General features: G+C 48.1%; 1 protein-coding gene across 10 annotated transcripts in view; it reads left to right on the top strand.

Moving 5' to 3' along the window:
* The window catches only part of LDLRAD4 (low density lipoprotein receptor class A domain containing 4), a 172,252-nt gene that overhangs the window by 112,624 nt on the left and 38,931 nt on the right, over positions 1-20,697 (top strand). For 9 of the 10 annotated variants that reach the window (XM_061400029.1, XM_061400038.1, XM_061400030.1 and 6 more), the window contains one exon: positions 7,256-7,396. The exons of the other annotated variant lie outside the window; for it this stretch is intronic. In XM_061400029.1, coding sequence (XP_061256013.1) covers positions 7,256-7,396 — 141 coding nt within the window. The remainder of the gene's footprint in view (positions 1-7,255; positions 7,397-20,697) is intronic. 10 annotated transcript variants of the gene reach the window in all.

Genomic DNA, 20,697 nt, shown 5'->3' on the forward strand with positions numbered 1-20,697 from the left:
AGTTTAGAAATAAAGCAATATTAAAATATGAGGAGGAAGTCTCTGGCAGTTCCAGTGGTTAGGACTCCATGATGTCACTGCCAAAGGCCTGGGTTCAATCACTGGTTGGGGAGATAATATCTCACAAGCCTTGTGGCATGGCAAAAAGAAGAAAAAAGATAGAGTAAACCAGTCCCAGAATAACACATGGTTAAGTAACTATGATATATCATTGTGATGAAATTCCCCATAGCTACTACAAAGGATGTTTTAGTGTTTCACGTTCTGGAGAAATGCTTATATTTTTAAGTGAAAAAAGTAGGTCATAAAGCAATAGGAAGAATGCGATCCTTTAATTTTTATACTCAAAGAACAAAGACAGTATAGGTGGATGTGCACCAAAATGTTACTGGTGGCTACCTCCGGGTGATAGCTATACATAATGAGGTTTCCTTTCTTAGATTTACTTATCCATATCTTACAATTTTTCTTTTTTTTTAAGTAAAAACGAAAATATCAAGATAATGAACCCAAAATAACTGTTCCTTTGTGATAAAAAGGAATAATTATTTGTATGTGTCCAGTATAGTTTAATTTTACTGCTTTATAATATTAAAAGAGTGCATCTGAGAACAGATACTAAACCCCTGGCCATTTGCTTTGATACCAGAGGTCGATGAGAGGGTATGTTACTATTTCTTTCCTCATTTAGTTGTGTGACCTTGGGTGAGTTTCCTAACTTCTCTGGGCCTCAGTTTCTATGTGAAGTCAGGAATTAATATGATGGTCACCTGTGTGATTTGATGACTCTGTACTTCTGGGTCCCAAAGTTCAGTAGTTGTCTTTGGCTGGAGGGTGTCTTTGTAGAAATCTCATGGTTATGTCTTTGTAGGACCTGAAGTGTAAACAACAGACTTCAGACTGGTCCTCACAGGTTCCATTTCTACAAGAAAGGCATGGGAAGTCTGTGGCCTTAAGATGGGTTTTTCCTGTTGTGTATAGGTCCCAGGATGAAGGGAGAATGGCAGGGGCTGGGAGAAGGACTGGGACCATCTTGGTGAAAGAGACTGGCCAGCTTCAGAGCCACATGCAGGCTACGTGCCAGGGTTTTTGTTAGTAAAGCAAAAAACTCTTCTGTGTCTACACACAGCACTCACAGTGCTGGCCACCAGCCATGTGGGTGTTTCCTGCACCAGGCAACTGCGACAGCTTGATGTCCTACAGCTTTGTCGGGTTTGACCCTTTCTGCCGGAAGTGGCCCAGACCCGGAGGCACTGCCCTCTTCAGACACGAGTCCCAAGTCCAGGTGGTCACCCCTGTGCTTCTGACCAACTGGCTGATCAATTGGAGGTTCTTGTGGTCCCTCCTGAGATTTGGTAGACTTGCTGGAGCGGCTCACAGAACTCAGGAAGGCAGTTGAATAATAATGTTACTGGTCAAGAAAGGCCAGGGCACAGTGGTGTAAGGAAAGGGTGTTGAGCCTGACATCCTCTCAGGCACCACCTTCCCCAGACCTCCTATGATTACCAGCCTGGAAGCCCTCTGACTCTGTACTCTGGGGTGTTATGGAGGTCTCATCATCCTGGCAGGAGTGGTGAGCTCACTGGCCATTGGGATGGGCTCAGTCTCCAGCCCTTCTCCTCCAACAGAGGCCTGAGGGTGGGGCTGAAAGTGCCAGCCTTCTGATCCTGTGGGTGGTTCCCCTGGCAACCAGTCCTATCCTTAGGGGCTTCCCAAAGTCACCTCATTAACCAGGGCCTTGGCACGAATAACAAAAGACACCTTCATGGCTCTTACCATTTAGGAAATTCCAAGGGTTTTAGGAGCCCTGAATCAGAGCTTTTGTGATTTGTGATTTATGACTGAGACCAAATATATATTTCTTATGATAAATCTCAATGTCATGGTCCCAGCCCCCACCCCCATGGTTAGTGTGGCCTGGGAAATGACTTTTACTTCCTCTTTTAAGTATATTTTACTAAAAAGCCAGAGATTTCAAATTCTGTTATTTCTTGATCAATATGCTGTAGGGCCAAGACACGCTTTGGAAACTAGAATCCTTTCTTGAACATTTCAGATGTGTGATTTTGCACTGTGAACTTGACCCTTCTTGTCAGAGGTGCATGCTGTGTCTCAAGCAGCTTTGCTGTCAGTTTACATCTGTGCCATTTGCTGTGCTCCTAATGCTGTGTCTAGAAGTCTGAGGGCATGGGGTGCAGTGACCTGTGACCTCAGATCTGGGCTCAGCCTTGGAACCCTCTCTGGCCTGGACTGCTCACCTCGAGCGTCCACTGTGCCAGGTGTGGAGATGTTCACAGTGTGAGTCAGCTGTCAGAGCATGGTCCACAGGAACTATTGCTCTATAAAACTTTCTTCCCCAAAACTATGTTTAGTTGTTATTTTAAATTTGCATTTAGATTTTTTAAAAGTAATTATACAAGTTCAGGCCTGGAGAAGGGCATGACAACCCACTCTAGTATTCTTGCCTGGGAATCCCATGGACAGAGGAGCCTGGCAGGCTACAGTCCATTGGGTTGCAAAGAGTTGGACTTGACTGTAGCGACTAAGCCTGCATGCATACAAATTCAGGAACTGTTTTAATGTGCATTTCAATTGTAATATTTTAGAAATGCATGCAAAGAATGGAAATCATTAATATGTGGGTTATAAAAGTAATGAAAGAAAAATATAGTTTTGAGAGAAACCTGGTGAAGACATACTTTTGTTTGATATAAAAGTAGCTGTGACATGGCACCCTCATTTATGAGGGACAGACGTGCCAGTCCTGATGCAGAGGGGCCCCTGCGGAGATCATGTGGACATTATAACTGTGGCTCCCAGTCTGTCTGTTTTTTTGTGATTGTTACCTGTTACCTATTTAGCTTTGGAAAAGTTTTAAAGTTCACATCTGCTCTGGTCAAATCCAGAAGTTACTTCCATGATCCCCAGTCTGTTTTTTGAGGTGCTGATAATGATTATAATATCAGATATGTTGTTAGCTTCCATTTGTTTGTACGTGTGCCACGAGTCAGACACTGTATTGAGCACTGCATGTACGGCATCTGTTGAGTCTTCACAGCAGGTATTTTATATGTGAAGAAACTGAGCCTGAAGGAGACTGTGCAGTGCAGCTGGAGTTTGACAGCAGAGCTGGAGTTTGTGACCAGGCCGGTAGCCTTGGTGAGAATGTGCGATCTGAGAATGGAGGCCGTGAGCTCACAAGAGGGTATCACCACTTCTCTGAAGACAGCGCTGGCATGATAACTCAATCTCAGCCACAAGTCTTGTTCTCCATCTCATACGTCAGTACCACAGGCATGGAGGTTATGTCGAGTGAGAGGGTGTCGGTATGCAGGTGTGTGGGTGTCTCACTGGGGACCTTTTGGCCTTGGCCCACCTGGTAGGGTGAGTGTGAGGACCCTGTGCTCCTGGACCCTGTCCCACTGACACCCCTGTCCTCTGTAGTGGATGGTTCGCTTAGTGTGAGAGACGGCTCCTCCCTTATTAATCCTTTCCCCTGGACGGAGTGAAGTTTTGTGATGATCTTTATATAGCTTTCAAGACACCAATTTTCTGTTTCTTTATGGCAGCTGGTAAAGTTGTGTCTGGTTGTGCAGCATGTTTCATGCTGTGGTGTGATTGGGACTCAGACCGCCCACCTGACTGCTGACACCTCTTGAGTCCCCAGCCCTCAGGTGACCTTGAGACCCCAGTTGATGAGGATCAGGTGTCTTGACTGGGAAGTGGTGCTGAGGTCTTGTGGTTTTCTGAGATGATGGTGGCCTGTAAACCATCTTGATTAAGTGGTGACATGAGTGATGTGACCAATCCCAGCGAGGCATTTTCTCTGTCTTGGAGACGACGGAGGCTCTGGCATCTTGTAGGACCCAGACAGGACAGGATGTTGAGGGACTAGTCTGTTGTCTGTCCCAGCCATGCCAGGGAGCCTGCCCTCGGTAGTGCTGGACTGGCCCATTCTGGAGTCCCAGCGTATTCGGCCTTCCTGCCTGCCCTTGACTGGGAGCCTGGTATGGGCTGGGGCAGAGCGTAACCCTAACTCTCCCCAGCGCTCAGACCCGCCCCTGCTCACTGTGGGACCTCAGTGTGTGGCCCCCTGGTGCACTGGTAGGGGACATGCAGGGTGGCTCACAGGGTGAAGTGCGTGTACTCCAGGCGGACGGTCCATGAGGTGAGTTATGATGATGACAGTGCTCAGATTAGTGTGTGATGATTGAAGGCGGATTTGAGTCCTTGACCTTTGGAGCCCAGACACTGATTCAGCAATAAAAGACAATGACTGTTTGTTAATGGCAGTTTTAGGCCAGGACTGTTGGCCTCTTCTCTTTCATGTGTCCCATAAATTTAATGTGGTCTGATGTACTACGGAGGATAATAAAGCACATGGTGCTGGGGATTTTAAGACTTTTCTCTGGGAGTTTTCCTTCAGTTTTCCCTCTGAAGAGTGTTTGGGAGAGAGCTCTGTGGACAGCACCCGGATTTGTTTCAGATGCATGTGCTACTGTGCATCAATGCTGGACAGCACCTGCTTACCATGGAGGCGACCTGAGTGTGCTTCTATGGCTGCTGCACTTCCACATTTATCAGAAGCATACATGCAGTCTTGTTCAGTCACTGTGTCTCATCTGACTCTGTGACCCTGTGGACGAGACACAGCCTAGGTGCCGCCCTGGAGTTGACATGGAGGGCGTCCATGGCCTGGAGTGCAGTGATGGGGCCAAAGCCTGACCAGATTTGCTGAGAAGAAACAGGCCTGAGCCCTGGGAGTGGAAACATGCGAGTGCGGCCCAGAGCATTGTATTTTAAACACGCGGAGGTTACAGCATGTTTGTGATGCTGCTTCGAAGGATCCCGTGGAGGTGGTATTGATGATCAGTGTGTCCAGAATGATCACTGTGTCCAGTTCGGATCAATGTGTCCAGTCAGTGTATTGATCACTGTGTCCACTGGTGATCAGTGTGATCCCTGTCCAGAGTTCAGCACCTGTCATTAGGATAATCATTAGAATAATGAAGAGTGAGCACCGGAAGTACCAAAGGGCTCAAGTAGAGTGTCATTCTTTAACATTTCTTTTTTAAAACTGTTGAATTGTGGTTTCTAAGAATTGAAAGGACTTTTAGAATGTAAGGCAATAGGTAGCTTTCAGATTTTTCAGCTGGAGGATGCTGTCTTACAGAGGAATCTCGAGGGAATCTACCTGCGCACAGACTTAGCAATCCTGTGGGGACACTCACTGACCCCAAACCCCATATCCTCTGGGCCCTAGGCTATCAGAGGAGGATGCAGAGTCACTGCTTTAATCCCAACACCACGTTGACCAGGAAGCAGTTGAGAGGCTAAGAGTCTCGTTCTTGCCTGAGGAAAACACAGTGTTTAGTTTAAGAGCTGAAGGAGAAACTCTTAGACGGAACTGTCTGTTTCATCCTTGGCACCTGTGGCCATGCTCCTTGCCAGAGTAGTGAGGACTCTTGAATGAATGACTGAAAGAGTGGCTTGAGGGAAAGAGTCCTGAGGCTCAGTGGTCACAATACCTGAGGGTCACCGCTGTACTTTCACCCCTGTTTCCCCTGTTGGGGCCCAGGTTTATGCCGTGAATGCCTATGTAGCCATCTAGTGGGTCCTGCAGGTTGGGTGTGGTCCTCAGGGACGTGCGCACATGTCAGTGGGCAGTTCAGAACTCTTATTGCTCCTCCGTGGAGCTGTTGTGAGTGGGGTGTGCAGGGTTAGTCTTGATGGATGTGTGTTAAATGCTCAGGGCTGTGCAGTTAGATCCTTTTTAGAGGCCCTAGACTGAGCGACTTCACTTTCACCTTTCACTTTCATGCACTGGAGAAGGAAATGGCACCCCACTCTGGTGTTCTTGCCTGGAGAATCCCAGGGATGGCTGAGCCTGGTGGGCTGCCATCTGTGGGGTCGCACGGAGTCGGACACGACTGAAGCGACTTAGCAGAGGCCCTAGATCCCTGGGTCGGGAAGATCCCCTGGAGAAGGAAAAGGCAACCCACTCCAGTATCCTTGCCTGGAAAATCTCATGGACGGAGGAGCCTGGTGGGCTGCAGTCCATGGGGTCGCAAAGAGTTGGGCACGACTGAGTGACTAACACTTACTTATTAAAGCCTGTAGATACAGTACCAGCCTGGTCATCAGCACACCGTCTGGCCCTCAACATTACTCTCGCGCTGCAGGCCGTGGCTTTGCGGGATCTGCGCTCCTCTCCACCCCAGCGCTCTGCAGCGGGTCCTCAGGCAGGAACTGCCAGCTGGTGTCTGTGCTTTTACTGCTGCTCTTCCTGGGGGTGCCCCCTTGAGCTCCGTGCCTCACAGTGTGACTGAGACGGTGGGGCTGGAACCGTGTGTCTGGATTTCTGTTGGTATGATGTTATAGGTACTTCATTATTGTGGGTTTAGAATTCTATGAACATTTGGTTTCAGAGATTTTTCTCACTTTAAAATAGGCTTTATATTTTTCTGATTATAAAATGGTACACACAAGTCAGAAGGAACTACAGATTACCAATGATCCCAGCACCCAGAAGTGTCACTGTTTGTGTTTTGGCGAGCATCCTTTCAGACTGTTTCCCATGTATTTGATACCTTGCATGTACTGATGTGCCTTTTGTTTGCAGAGAATGTTAAGGCATTCTTACCTGCTTCCATGGGTGCTTCTATGATAGTTCTAAGAAGCTAATGAGAACACTTCTGCACATTCTGTACACAGGAAAACACAGAAAAGCATTCATACATTCTTTCATTCAGTGCTTTTGAACGTAGAAGAGAAATAGTGCTATTTGCCAGTTCCAGTTCTGAAGGACTTTTAAAATACCCGATGGTGTTCTGATGACGGCTGGGTAATTTTTTCAGGCTGCTCTGAAGGGTACTTGGACTGGAAGTCTGAGGCAGAGTACCTTGGACTGTTCAGAGCACATTTTTCACTGCTGCTGCACTGGCTCCTTCTTCCTTGGTGGCAGTGAAGACTGACAAGGATTTTTTTCAAGCAAAGAGCTCCATAACTGTGACTCTTGCTGGGCATGTTGTGTAAAGAAAGCACCTGTGCTATTATTATGTGGGTCCAAGGTAGGGGATGAGTGAGGTCCGGCAGGCCTGAGTGTTCCTGGGCCCTGTCTGAGCTCGGTTCTCTGGGTTCTCTAGGTAGATGGGTTCCCAGACCGTCACAGCATACAGACGGGGGAGGAGAAGTGGCAGCTGAGGAGCCTCAGGCTGGCATTGACAACTCCATGCTTTGTGTTGTGCTTTTTCAGAGTGCAAATTCACCTGCACCAGCGGGCAGTGCTTGTATCTGGGTTCCCTGGTCTGTAACCAGCAGAACGACTGTGGGGACAACAGTGACGAAGAAAACTGCCTCCTGGTGACAGAGCACCCCCCTCCGGGCATCTTCAGCTGTAAGTCCTTCCTGCCCACCTCGCGCCATTCAGCTGTGGTGTGTTTGCAAACGGTAGGCGGCCCTGACCCTGGGATGTGGGAAAGATGTTGTTTTTGGTTAAGAGAAGAGGTTTGTGTTGTCACAAAGGCAATGTTTTCTTTTAGGATAGAAAGAGGGTATGTCTGAGAGTCAGAAGTTCCTTCCATTTTGAGCAGCCTGTGTTTTGTTTGGGAGAGGCTTTCTGCTGCATATCTGAGAAGCACTGACTGATCCCAAGAAATAATTATTGACTTAGTATTCTTCATACTGGTTTTAGAGAATTTTTGGAAGTAATTTTAAGCCACTATTTTAAAATAATTTTAAATAAAGAAGGATATATAGAGTCTGTGTTCAAGCATGTAATTAAAACAAGAAAATAGAAAAAAAAAGTTTGTTGGGGGTTTAAAAAGGTTGTAATTGTGTATTTTTTCTATTTGGTACTGGAGTGGGTTGTTTCTCAGGTAAAGTCCCAGGTTGAGGCTGTGAGCATTTCTTGAGCTGGAAGAAGGTGAAGTCCAAGTACGAAGTTCATTGACTGATCTGGTGGCTTTTGTGAAGAGGAAGGAGAGAGAAGGCACCTGGAGACATGGCTGGGCGACTCTGAGAGTGGCTTGTTGCGTCCTGTGTTTCGTTGTGTCCTGTTTCCTGGGCCTAAGGAAGTGTGTCGAGGTCAAGGATGCTTCACAGCACTGACCCTCGCTAGGGATCTTTTTCCCTGCCTCAGGTCCCTTCCTCCCTGCCTCTCTTCCTTTCTCCTCAGTATTTCCTGGTGTTTAAAGCCAATTTCCAAATATCTTTTCATTTTAAAAATGTGAACTCTTTAGTTTTGTTTAGAAGCCAAGTGAAGCTTCTCCATCTATAAATGGCTCAGCATTGCCCAAAGACCTCTGAGAGTCTGTCCTAAGAGAAGAATCTCTTTTTTAAATTGAAGTATAGTTGGAAGTATAGATGAAGTATAAATTGAAGTATAGATGGCATCATGGATGTGAGTCTGCGTGAACTCCGGGAGTTGGTGATGGACAGGGAGGCCTGGCGTGCTGCGATTCATGAGGTCGCAAAGAGTCGGACATGACTGAGCAACTGAACTGAACCTGATAGTTGATTTACAGTGTTGTCTTAATTTCTGCTGTACAATAGTGGTTCAGTTATGTATATATTTTTTCCCTCCTCTTCTCCATGTTGGTTTATCACAGGATATTGAATACAGGTCTCTGTGTTCTATAGGAGGACCTTGTTGTCTGTCTTACATATGCTGTAGTAGTTTGTATCCTAACAGAGGAACCTTAAGATCCTGCTGGCAAACTGTTGGTCCCTACTGTTCAGGTGTAACTAGGCTTGTTCCCTTGTAGCCAAAATGTGAGGTTGTTGACAACATGCTGTCTTTTAAGAAGATGGGAGAGTCTGGAGACAGAATGACAAAGGGCAGGATGAGGGCTCTGGCTTCACGTGAACCTGGGTTCAAGCTCTTGCTTAAGAAAGGCGGCTGAACTCCTTAAGGCTTAGTGTCTCTGTCCATGAAATGGGAATGATTCCTGCCGTGTACAGCTGCTCTGGGGGTTCACATGAAGAGTGCAGTCTGCATCATCATCTTGCTGCTTGCTGTGTGCCTGCTGCTGTCTGCACGGCCGGACCTCCTTCACATGAAGCATGGGCTCAGGTGTCCAAAGGCGAGTTTATCCTCAGAGGTGCTGGGTGTTTCCCGCCTCCTCTGTCCCCTGGGGAAGGGCTGAAGGGGGCTTGCTGGGCCTGGCCTCTCTGCCAGCTCACAGGCAGCTGGCCTGCTTGTCACATTTGGGTTTGCCATGGCTGGTCTGTTCTTTGTGGTACTGAGGGTGATCTGGTATCAGATCAGTGCACTTTCCTCCCCTTGGTCTGTAGCCAAGAGCAGAGAGTGTCTGCTTCCACCCTCAGCTGCACAGTGAGGCTTGGGGGAGTCTGCAGGCCCCACCAGCCTGCATCTGCAGCAGGTGGACAGCGTCTCTAGGGGGATTGCTTGTGGGGGTGCCACTTCCTCTCCGCCTTCAGAACTTGGAATGTCACAGGACTTCTTGTCTCTAAGTCAGTGTAGTGCAGGAGAACAAAGCATGCTTTCTCCTTACTCCTGCATAGGAGTCAACTTAGTCTGCTCTGTGTCTACATAGAGGAAACTCCCTGTGTTGTACTCTTTGATTGCACTTAGGGTCAAGCACAGTGGAATCGGTTTTTTGCCTGTGTTGTTGGCTGTGGGCATGCGCCCTGACTCAGGTGTCTTGATTATCTCTCTCATTTTGTATTTGCTAAAATTTAGCATGAATTAAGGTTAGAAAGAAAATGTCACTGTCATTTGTGAGGCAGCAGTGCTAGTGATAGTAGAAACCCTTACAGTAACAGCTCTAAGAAACTTTTCCTTCTGAAAACAATTTTGGAACCTAGACTGTGTGTCTCACCTGCTCCTCTGCCTCGTTGAGGCACATCCCTGGGTCTGAGCCCCACGCTCTGCAAATGTGAGTGTGGGCTGTTGTGAGTATCTTGCAGGGAGAGTGGTTGGTGTATCCTTTCAAGGAAGAGGGCTATACTGTCAGCCTCACTGTCAGCTTTTCCATGTCTTCCTCTATCAAAACATTGTATTCCTGAGCACTGAAAATACAAATCAAATAAAATTATTATTTATAAAAATAAAATTTTACAATACAAATTATTATATTTACAGGTATATGTATTAAGTGCCTTCTTTGGTCATTGTACCCAGCGTTCTAGGGAATGAAGGATAACAGATTTCATTATCAAGGTGCCGACAGGCAGATTGGGGAACTAAAACACACTCGTGCAAAGATGACTCAGCATGGACACAGGGTACTGGGCCGAGCGGTCCCAAGGACTGTGGTCCCGGAGTCTACAGAGAACCATTTTGCCAGGACGTGGTCATGGTGGCTTCACGGAGGAGGCAAGTGGGGTGTCAGGGTCAAGGATGGCAGGGCGACTGAGGGGGAAGGCAAGCTGGTCATGCCACTTTCCTTCTGTCCTTGTTGCTGAAGAGATGGCCCGCGGGTCCCCAGCTGCACGGCCTGCCTATTGCCCTCAATGCTGGCCCTGTGCACTGGGCTCTGGCTCCGTGAACCTGCCCTTTGAAGCCCCTGTACTCCACAGCTCTGGCTTCTGAGAAACAGGATTTGAGGAGCGTGGAAAGAGCTGTGTGCTTTGACGGCATTGGCGAAGGCAGGCCTTCCTCAGTCCCCCACAGACCTCAGAGTGGGGGACTGAGGGTCCCTGCGACAGCTTTGCCTCTGGTGAGTGATGGGGTCCTGATTAAGGGCGTGGCACTTCTGCCCATACTGGGGTCTTGACTGGTGGCCTCGGAAATCTCAAAGTGAAATGAGCCGAAGTTGATTAGGTTCCTGGATTCAGCCAGGATGTTAAGCCAGGACTTTTCAGAAGGAAACATTTTTGTGTGCCCAGGGTCATTTAGGGTAATAACAAACAAATAAGATAAATTCAGCACATTAAATTCTGAGCTAGATGTCTTTCTTTCCACCTTTCTCAGTTTTTTTCCAAAGGGACTAGCTCCCTCCCTATCACCAGGCTGTGCCCCCCTGTGCCCTTGTCTGGGAGACAAGTCCTGTGGGGCTCAGGAAGGGCTGACTCCTGCGGGCCCCAGAGGAAACATGACTAAATGAAGCAGACGCGCTGCCTGTCACATCAGTGACCTGGTCAGTCTCCCAGCACAGGTTCCACCTCCTACCAGAGTGTCCCTGGCACCACCTTCATACTGTTGCTGGCTTCTGGGGACAACCCGCAGTTTGTTCCAACTATAGAGTCCAGGGTGAGGTCTTGAGTTGGCAGGCTTCAGTCCCCCCTCACTAGCTGTGGCTTTTGGCAAGTTGCTCATCCTCTTCATGCCTTGATTTTCTCCTCTGAAATGAAGACAGTGCTAGTTTTGGCATCTCCCTCAGAGGATTGCTCTGAGGATTTACTAAAATAGTTCAGGTAAAGCAGTTAGAATAATGCCTGGCACATAGGAAGTTGCACCCACCACGTCTCTTTACCTGACAGTACTTCAATGTGTATTTCCTAAGAAAAAGACATTCTGATCCATAACCATAGTATAGTTACCAGGGACCAGAAAACGTAATGTAGATACAGCCCTACTTTCTGACAGGCAGCCCCCTTAAACTCTTGCTGGTGGCCCGTCTTGTCTTTCCAAGTAGTTGTTCGTGTTTTCAGCAGAGGGCCTAGGATGAGTAGCGGAACAGGGCTACGGAGGGCATGGTGCTGGGAGAGCCCTCCTTCCACTCTCTCCTCTTCTTAAATGTTGATGGCCCGGGGTGGAGCCTTCCCTCACTGCTGCTTCCCCTGAGTCTCATCCTCGCTTACCAGAGGCGACGCAGCTCCATTTCTCTGGTGATTAGTCTTGCGAGTTTATCTGAAGGCCTGTGTCCAGGCTTCCTTAGGCTGGGGATGAGGTGGGCAGAGAACTGCCATTTGCTGAGTGCTGGCTGTTTACATGCATCTTGTCATTTATCTCAAAACCTGCAAGTCTAGAAAGGTTGCCTAGGAAACATTGCTCAGATAGGTTAAATAATTTTTTCAGGGTCACATAGCTCTTGCATATTGGATCAAGGAACTGAACTCAGGCTGTGGGTTTTTTGGTTTTAGCTTCTAGGTGTTTGTTTTTTTCATGATTTTTTTTAAATAAGTTAAGAATTTACACTTCAGTTTTTAAAGGTTTGTAGGGTGAAGATCAAACAATGCATTATTATGAAAGACCATATAAGTGAGTGCCCCACAATCGTTAGTTTGTGTGTGTGTATGTGTGTGTGTTAGTTGCTCAATTGTGTCCGACTCTTTGCAAACCGATGGACAGTAGCCCTCCAGGCGCCTCTGTCCATGGGATTCTCTAGGCAAGAATACTGGAGTGGATTCCCATTCCCTTCTCCAGGGGATCTTCGCCACCCACTGAATAAACCCTATCTCCCACATTGCAGGTGAATTCTTAACTGTCAGAGTCACCAGGGAAGACAGTTGTTTATATGGCAGTTTTTGATTGATACATAGACAATGGTATTCTTGGATTAATCCTGGATTTTCAAATAGATTCTGAAACGTGAACCCAGGAGCCCTCAGATATCAAGTGTCATTGGTTTTGTTGAGATGGAGTGCTGAATCTGTCCTTCAGTTCTGCCCGGCTGTGTCCTGTTTATGTGTCCTGCAGGAAGTCCATTCCCCTTTCCGCTCTCCTTTCCTGCCAAGAGGTGAGAATGTGAACACCCACCTGGTGGGATCCAGTGAGCAGAGCGTGTGCATTTCTGCCACTGTTCACCCCTCTTGGCTGCGTGCACAGGGCCCCTTAGTCGGACGTGGGCTGTTAACTCTCGTCCCCTGAGGCCCCTCCAGATGCCCTGTGATCAGACTGGTGCGGCCTCCACAGGGAGGGTGGGAGGTCTCCCAGAGTGCTGTGTTGCCCCAGGCAGGGAGGCTGGGGTGGTCTTGCCTCAGTCAAGGCCAGTAGGAGAAGCCTCTGGCCTTGAGCCATGCTGTCCTCGCAGCACTGTGTGTTCTTTTCACAGGGCTGCCCACCCCAGTGTCAAGTTAAAAAAAGGAAAAAGAATCCATGGCAAAACCCTTACCTGGATTGTGTAAATGACCCAAGATGGCATTTAAAGAAGATTGGGTCGGGAAGGGCAGGCTTATCCCCCTCCCCAGCCAAGAGGGCCCCTTCACCTGCCCCTTTGGTTTGTGCCTCTGTTTCTCCAGATGGATTTCTGATCAATTAAAATCTTGTAAAGTCTTGAAAGGCAACTCAGCGTTTACAAGTAAACAAAGGCAGAGAGCAAAGGAAGGGGTTTCAGTAAACCCAGGCACCCTTTCTTCCTGCTGTGACACTAAATTTACTGGATGAAAACAACCTCTTAAGATTCACGTTTTGATTCTGTTACTGCTTTCGTGTGTGCGGGCTGTCCCACTTCAGATGAGATTTATCCACTTCTTTAAATATTTAGTAGTCTAGCGTGGATGTTAATGACAGTCTGGCAGTGCTATTTTGAGAACTGCAACAATGATAGTAATTTTCAGTGTCAGATTCCTGCTTTGCAAGGGGAGAGCAGGCAGGGGAGGGGCGGAGGCGGAGACGCGGCTGCAGTCCTAATGGAGTTGCCGGCCGGCCGCGGGCCTGCCAGACAGATGGGTCATGAATACTGTCTAGACGCCCTGCCTGCGGAGCCTGGTCTCTGAGGACACGCACTGAGACGCCGGCTCGACTAACGGGAAAGTCAGGGCAGGCTCTATGTAATCAGACAGAAATCAATGCGCGCCGGCTTCCTGCGGGAGGGGGATGCGGGCGTGCGGTGGGGGAGAAAAGATGCCCTCTTTTTCAGGTCAGTTTTGTGCAAACTCGGCTAGTATGGGCGTTAGGGGTGCGAGCTGGGAGAGGTGCAGAGGATGGCGCTGTGGACTTGGGCCGTCCTCTACCGCCGGTTGCGGGGTGACCGCCCCAAGACAGACCTGGCCCTGGACAGCAGGCCGCAGGTGCGGGACCAGTGAGTCGTGTGTATTGCTGAGCCCCATGCTGCTCCAGTTGACACTGTCTGCCCTGACTATTGGTTTCTAGAGTTTAGTCTCTTAATTATAGAAGGTTTTAGAGACTCACCTGGCTGGCTTTCTTTTCTGCTGATTCTCTGAGCACCTTTCAGAGCTAGATCTTGTCACGGCAGCTCTAGCTAGTGGTACTAGAGGCAGGGAGCCCGCTTGGCCTCGCAGGGACGTGGGCACCTTCTGAGGGTCACTTTACACATGTGTGGGGCTTACAGGATGGAAGTAGTGCGTTTCTACCCATTGAGTGTGGTTGAATGGGGCAGGACATCCACAGCGGGAGCCCACTCTGCTCCACTGGGAGAGAGAGGCCTGGTTGCTGGACTTTAAGTCTATAGTCATGCATTAATATTTACCTCAAAAAAATTACCCAGAAGGGTCTACTGTAAACCTTGGAAGGGGCCCTCTTTGAGGAGTTGCAGAAATAGAGCTGAAATTCAGTCATCATAGCATGTGTCCTGTCCTGCAGAGGTGCAGTGACCCCATGGGCCTGACCCCAGAGTCAGCCACCTGGGCTCTTTCATTAATAGTTACGTCTCAATGCAGACACCCGGGAAGGCTTTTAATTTGGAAAAAATGTTCCAGCAACCTAAATTTAGCAATAATTGTTTTTTCGCTCCTTCATCCATTCTTCTTGTGTCCTGAGAGTGAACAACAGAGGGGGAACTAGATGGTTTTTGCATCTTCCTGCCTGGAAAGGAAAAGATCAGAGATTAAAACATCTTGTAGTACAGGATCCCTGGAGAAGGAGGAATCAGAGCTCCAGGCAGTGAGCGGGCCGGCCTCCCAGGGCTGCTCTCAGATCTTTCCAGGCATCCCCAAGGCACAGCTGTCTTTCAGAAAGCCTTGTCTTTCCCTGAACTTCTTGCCTGCATCCTGTCAGCTCCATAGAGAGTGTGAATCTCCTCACTTTGGACAAGCTGAAGGGAGCAATGCCAGCTGACCACAGCCTGGGCGTCTGGAGGGTGAACCCCAACACACTGGTTCTGTCCACATCAGCAGACGTGGTGTACCTGAGTCAGCTCTCCTGGGCTTTCCTGGGGGAATAGGCTGGGACGGGGGTGTGGCCCCCTTTCTGGGGAGAGGCCCTGCCTCAGGTAGGCAGCACCTGTTCTGAAGGGGTGCCAGGGCATTTTGCTTCCTTTCTTCATCTCTCCATCTTCACTGTAGTTTCTGTGCTTCCTTTACTAACTTATTCTAAAAATGGGAGAAAAAGGAACTTGAACTAAACCTCTGACCCTTTTCTCCTTAGATCCCAAAGCAGGGAGGCACACGTTGCGGGGAGGTGGGGGAGACACAGGTACTGTTCCTGGGAAGGCGCCCAGACTGGCAGGCTCTCCCGCCGTCTGGGCTGGAAGCAAGCGGCTCTCCATGTGGCCGGAGGCGGGTGTGGCTGAGCGAGGCAGAGACAGTGATGTCCCTTCTTGAATTTGACATAGTTTCCACAGGACAACCAAGAAAATGCAACCCCTTCCTGTTACATGTGCTTGGGAGATAGAAATGCCAAGTCTGCTCCTTGGGGAGGCGACTGACCTGGATCTAAGTTCTTAAAAGCCGGTCTGACCTTAGAAGATGTCCTGGGGCATCTTCAACCCCATGAGGCTGCAGAAGCCATGGTGGCTGCCTCCTTAGGCCCTTGTGGTTTGGTGTTTGCTCTCATGTCAGGACCTTTAAGCTGGAGTGTAGGGAACCGTGGACAGTGCAGGTAGCATCTCCCAGAAAAACCAGGTGCCAGAAATGATTCATGTTCAGATTGTTGAAAAGAACAGGACAGGGAGCTGGAGAGTGCTCTAGAGAAAATGTGTTTGGGTGGTTACCTGTAGAAAATGGTGTCCAGCACATCCTTTGGGACTGTCTTGTGGAGAGTGTTTCTGTGAGTGTTGGGTTTGTGAGGAGTATAGGGTGCAGGGTATGCAGGGAAGGTGGTGTGGGTGCAGGCATGCTGTATGGTCTCCATCTAATGCTAACCCACTGGCCTTGAGAAGATCCTCAAGGTTTTGGCAGTTTCTCCAGTGCTGGGTGTGGGACAGCACTGGTGGGTGGTGCCCAGGCAGACCCTGTTGTTGGGGTTGGGGTGTCTTGTAGAACTGTCTTTCCCAAGCAGCCTGACAGGTGGGGGAGTTGGGAATTGGTCACGAAAAGCCAGCTTACTTGGAGATAAAGGCTGAGTTTAAGGAGCATTACTGGAGAGGTAAATTGGAGTCAGATTCTAGAAAATCAGGATATGAGGCTAAGCAGTTTTTATTCTCTTTTCTGAAGGAACTCATTGAAGATTTAAAAAAAAAGATTTATTTATTAATTTGATTTTTGGCTGTACCAGGTCTTCTTCGTGGCAAGGTCTTTCTCTAGTTGTGATGCGTGGGCTTCTTGCTGCAGTGGCTTCTCTTGTTATGGAGCACGGGCTCAGTAGTTGTGGCCCCAGGCTCTCGAGTGCAGGTTCAGTAATTGAGGAACATGGTCTTAGTTGCCCAAAGACGTGTGGAATCTTCCCAGACCAGGGATCGAACTGGTGTCCCCTGCACTGGCAGGCAGACTCTCAACCACCGGCCCACCAGGAAGCCCTGTTGAAGATTTTTGAGGAGGCAAGTGAGGCTGTGAGATGAGGCAGTTAACGTGGGCAAGTGCTAAGGAGCACCAGCTCTGAGCCCGTTTTACAGGCAGGGGAACATTGCGGAGGGAGAGCCCCTGGAAGGACTAGCCTTGCCCATGGAGCAGGTTGGCTTTAGGTGAACTTGCAGTTGCCTAAGGAGACAGCAGTGGAGGGGAGGGATTGGCTTTTCAACAGATTTTGAAAAGAGTCTTATTGCTGTGATGATTATCACAATAAAATTTTGAAAGGAATGTGTGAAAGCACATCAGAAGATGGGTAGATGGGTAGTGAGAGCTGCCCCAGCTGGGGGGAGCCCCCTGCCTGCCTGCCCCTGGCAGTGTACAAGGCTTCCACATACTGCAGCTACCAAGGCAGCATGAAGTGGGCTTCACGGCTCCTTCCTGTTCTTGCTGAGAGGGGCATGGAGGAAACCCCAGCAATTTACAGATTTACAGCCACCAGGACAGGCTGATGGAGGGAGGTCTGTGTGTGACCCGGGGTGTGTGAAGGGATGCAGGAGGCCAGTGCTGCCACCCTCATGGGTCAGGGAGACTGGGGGATGGGGAGCAGGATGAGAGATGGACTGTTTTTCTCCCAAACCTGGTAACATGGTTTCAGCGAAACCCCGATTTTCCCATCTCCAGCCTTAACCAGGTACGATGGACTAAGTGTAAATATTAATGAGCACAACAACAATACAACTGGCAGCAGCGCGAATGAATGTGGTCTCCTGCAGTAGAAATATTTACCCGATATGTCCTGCCAGTGAGAGAGATTTTGGCATTAAACCTAGACATTACCTCACTCTCCTGGGCAGACAGCCGACTTCAGTGCTAAGCAAGTCTGCAGAGTGAAGAGCTGCGTGTACCTGCCTGATTGGCTGCACAGCCCAGACTCTGGTGGGAAGTGATTTCTTTGAGTGTATCTGTCTGTCTGTCTGTCTGGGTCTTGCCCTTATTTCCTTTCTTTGTTTCTCTAGCCCTCCATAGGGTTGTCATTGTCTATTTTCAGATTGCTGGGTTTTGTGTTTGTTTTTGTTAATCTTGAAGGGCACATTGTGAAAAGGTCTGCCAGCCAGGTGGGCAGGTATTAATACACACGGAAACCTGAAAGGTCAGAATTATCAGGAGGAAAAGTGAGGTACCTGTGTGTGTGTGTGTGCATGTGTGTGTGCAAATGTCCCCATACACAGGCACGCATGCCCTTCTTACTTATTAAGAGCCAGGAACTGGTAAATGAAACAGGGTTCTTGTTTTGTTGTGGTTTGTTTTAATTCATGATTAGTACAAGGGGATGTTCCGCAGTAAAGGATGTTTTAGTTCAAGATTAATGGCAACTAAAATAATATTTTGAAACATTTGAAGTTATACTAAAAATGTGGTTTTTGATGCTTCTAAGAAAACATACTTGAAACCATCTATTCCACTGGCCTCAGATCTCTTTAAAATTAGTACTACATATAGTATAGAAGTTCTGGGTCAGCACAGGAGACAGATCTGGGCTGGAAAGTAAAGTCTTTGAGTTGAAAGTACTGGGAAGGCTTTGAGTTGTCACTAAAGTACCAAATATTCTTCCATAAGTTTCCATACAGGTTGTAGAGAACCACGCTGTCCGTCTACTGCTGAGACCAAGTCACCCTTTATTTTCCTTAAATCTTGACTCTCAGTTTCATGTCGTTTAGGTTTTGTGCTGTTACTACTGAGTGACTTAGTTTTATCAGTTGGCTTAAAGTAGAAGTGCTTCCGTTTTCCTGTCTAATCTGTTCTTGAGCACTGGCTGTACCAGGCTAGTCCTTGCTCCCAGGATCAGCTTATTTGGTAACCTTGCTGTGATGCAGAATAAATGGGCCTCTGGTGCCACCACCAGGCAGCCCCTCAAGATGGATTATCCACAAAAGGTAGAAAGTCTCAACACCAGACCAGTTTCATACTGTGTAAATGATACTGTGCTTAGCAGCATGTCTGCACTTGATGGCCCTGAGGACTGAATTCCACCTAAGAAATCACCGTGTGTGTGAAGTGGTACTGGGGGCTGGGCACCGGCTAGAAGTCCTTGCCGGTCCTTGTCGACATCATTCAGGGGAGGCTTACCCACAGTGGAAAGGGGTGGTGATGTGACGTCAGCCCAAAGCCATAGCCAGCTTCTTTATCGGGGGCAAAGATAACTTTACTTCTTTGAATGAGCCCAAGTTCATAAAAACCCAGCATTGAATCCTAGGGTGCTTTTGGTTTTAGTTTTGGAGTTTCAGTAATTTCAGGGTCCCCAGGAAAACATATTCCCATAAACTTCACTGGTCATAGAGAAACGTTACCAATGCCACTGAATGTTAACGTTCAGGGCTGAAGAAGTGTGAAGGAGGCAGGTGGATGGGAGTGGAATAAGGACATTTGTTCAAGGAGTGCAGTGGTCAAGCAGCCAGATGACCTTGTAAACTGGGCTGATCTCACCCCAGATTTTGATGCTTATCACTTGGAGAGTGGTTTTATATTCATGGAGAAGACTTGGCTGCTGGCAGGCTTGGCAGAAGCAGGGCAGAGGCGTGTTCATCAGTGTAACAACTTTAATAGCAGGAGTGCTTGTGAACATCCTGGCTTCCTAGTCACTCAGTGAAGCCCTCTTTGCTCCTGAGTTCTTACCAGGCAGGGCGCGCTTGGCCCCAGGCCAGGGCCAGTGGATCCCATCCAGTGTGGGGACAGCAGAAGGAGCCCTTGATCAGGAGCTCTGAGACCCCCTGTCAAGTCTGTTGGCTGGAAGGCAGAACAGTGAAATAGAAGTGCCAAATTAGTGTGCATCATGTTTGTCTTGGTTTTGGTCAATAACAGCTGTTAATTCATCCATCATATTTTCTGAGCACCTGCTATGTGTTGGGGGTTCAGGGATAAACTGGTGAACAGGTCCTCTCTGACACTCTGTTCTAGTTACAGGCTTAAGTTTGGTGTCAGCCTGAAGAGCCTCTGACTGAATTGTGTACATTAATCTGCAGAGAGGGATATTTTTCTTAGCAGAGTTGATATTTCAGACTGATAATCCATCAGTCCACTTGGATATATTTTTGGTCTCCAACTATTGTCAAACATTTGATTGCTTAACTTTCCATGATTTCTTTGAAAGAGTAAGAAGGGAGGATAAAACAACATTGAAACTAGTAGATTTGGGGATTGTAGAACATCTCAAGGAGAAAGGCGTAATGGGAAAGAAAGTAGAAAGAATTAAGGATTTACATTTAGCTTATCTTAATTTTTCATGTTTTTTTTTTTGGCGGGGAGCGGCATGGGGCACACACTGACTGAAACCACCCACCCTGGCCAGGCACCACAGTAACTATTTGCATGAGTTACTTTCTGACAGGAGGTCCTGGTAAGGAACTTGGAACTAATAAACCACCACCAACCAGAAGAGTTCGGGAAATGTCAAAAGGAGACACCACATGTCTGACCACCCCTCAGAATCCTTCTCACCGGCATCCATCTTGGCTGAGCAGTGTGTGCGCCACCAGGAAGGACCCTGAGTCAGAACGATTGGCCAAAGACAACCTGGAAACTAATCCCATCACCACAAAATCCAAGAGTGCAAGCCACATGGCAGAGCAGTCCTCCTGGATTTCCTTACCCTACTGCTCTCCTCCTGGTTGCCCCTTCCCAATAAAATCTCTTGCTTTGTCAGCACATGTCTCCTTGGACAGTTCATTTCCAATGTTAGACAAGAGCCCACTTTCAGGCCCTGGAAAGGGTTCCCCTTCCTGCAACAAAACCAGAGCATTTCCCCTTTATGCCTAGCAAGGTTTTATGAATCTGGGTTTAGTTCAAATATTGATTTTATTTATGAGTGGTACCCCAGTTGCCTGGGCCTGTTGATGATTTGTTATTGTGCTATAATCCTTACCATGAAGTAGCATTCAATATGTCTGAATTTATGTGATAAAGGCTTGAAGGTGTCTGTCTATAGCTGGAAGGAAGGAGAAAGAAGTGGGCTTTTTTTTGAATTGAGTTTAATGACTAACCTCAGTAGGTGAGTGAGGTTCCACATTGGGAATTAAAAGGACTTCTCCATTTTTCTCTTGAACATCTTGTGTCTTTCCCTGAAGTGAGGGAGGCCCAAGGAAATGTGCTCATCTCTCTTAACTTGAC

This window comes from Bos javanicus, chromosome 24 (assembly GCF_032452875.1).
Source record: "Bos javanicus breed banteng chromosome 24, ARS-OSU_banteng_1.0, whole genome shotgun sequence".
NCBI lineage: Eukaryota > Metazoa > Chordata > Mammalia > Artiodactyla > Bovidae > Bos > Bos javanicus.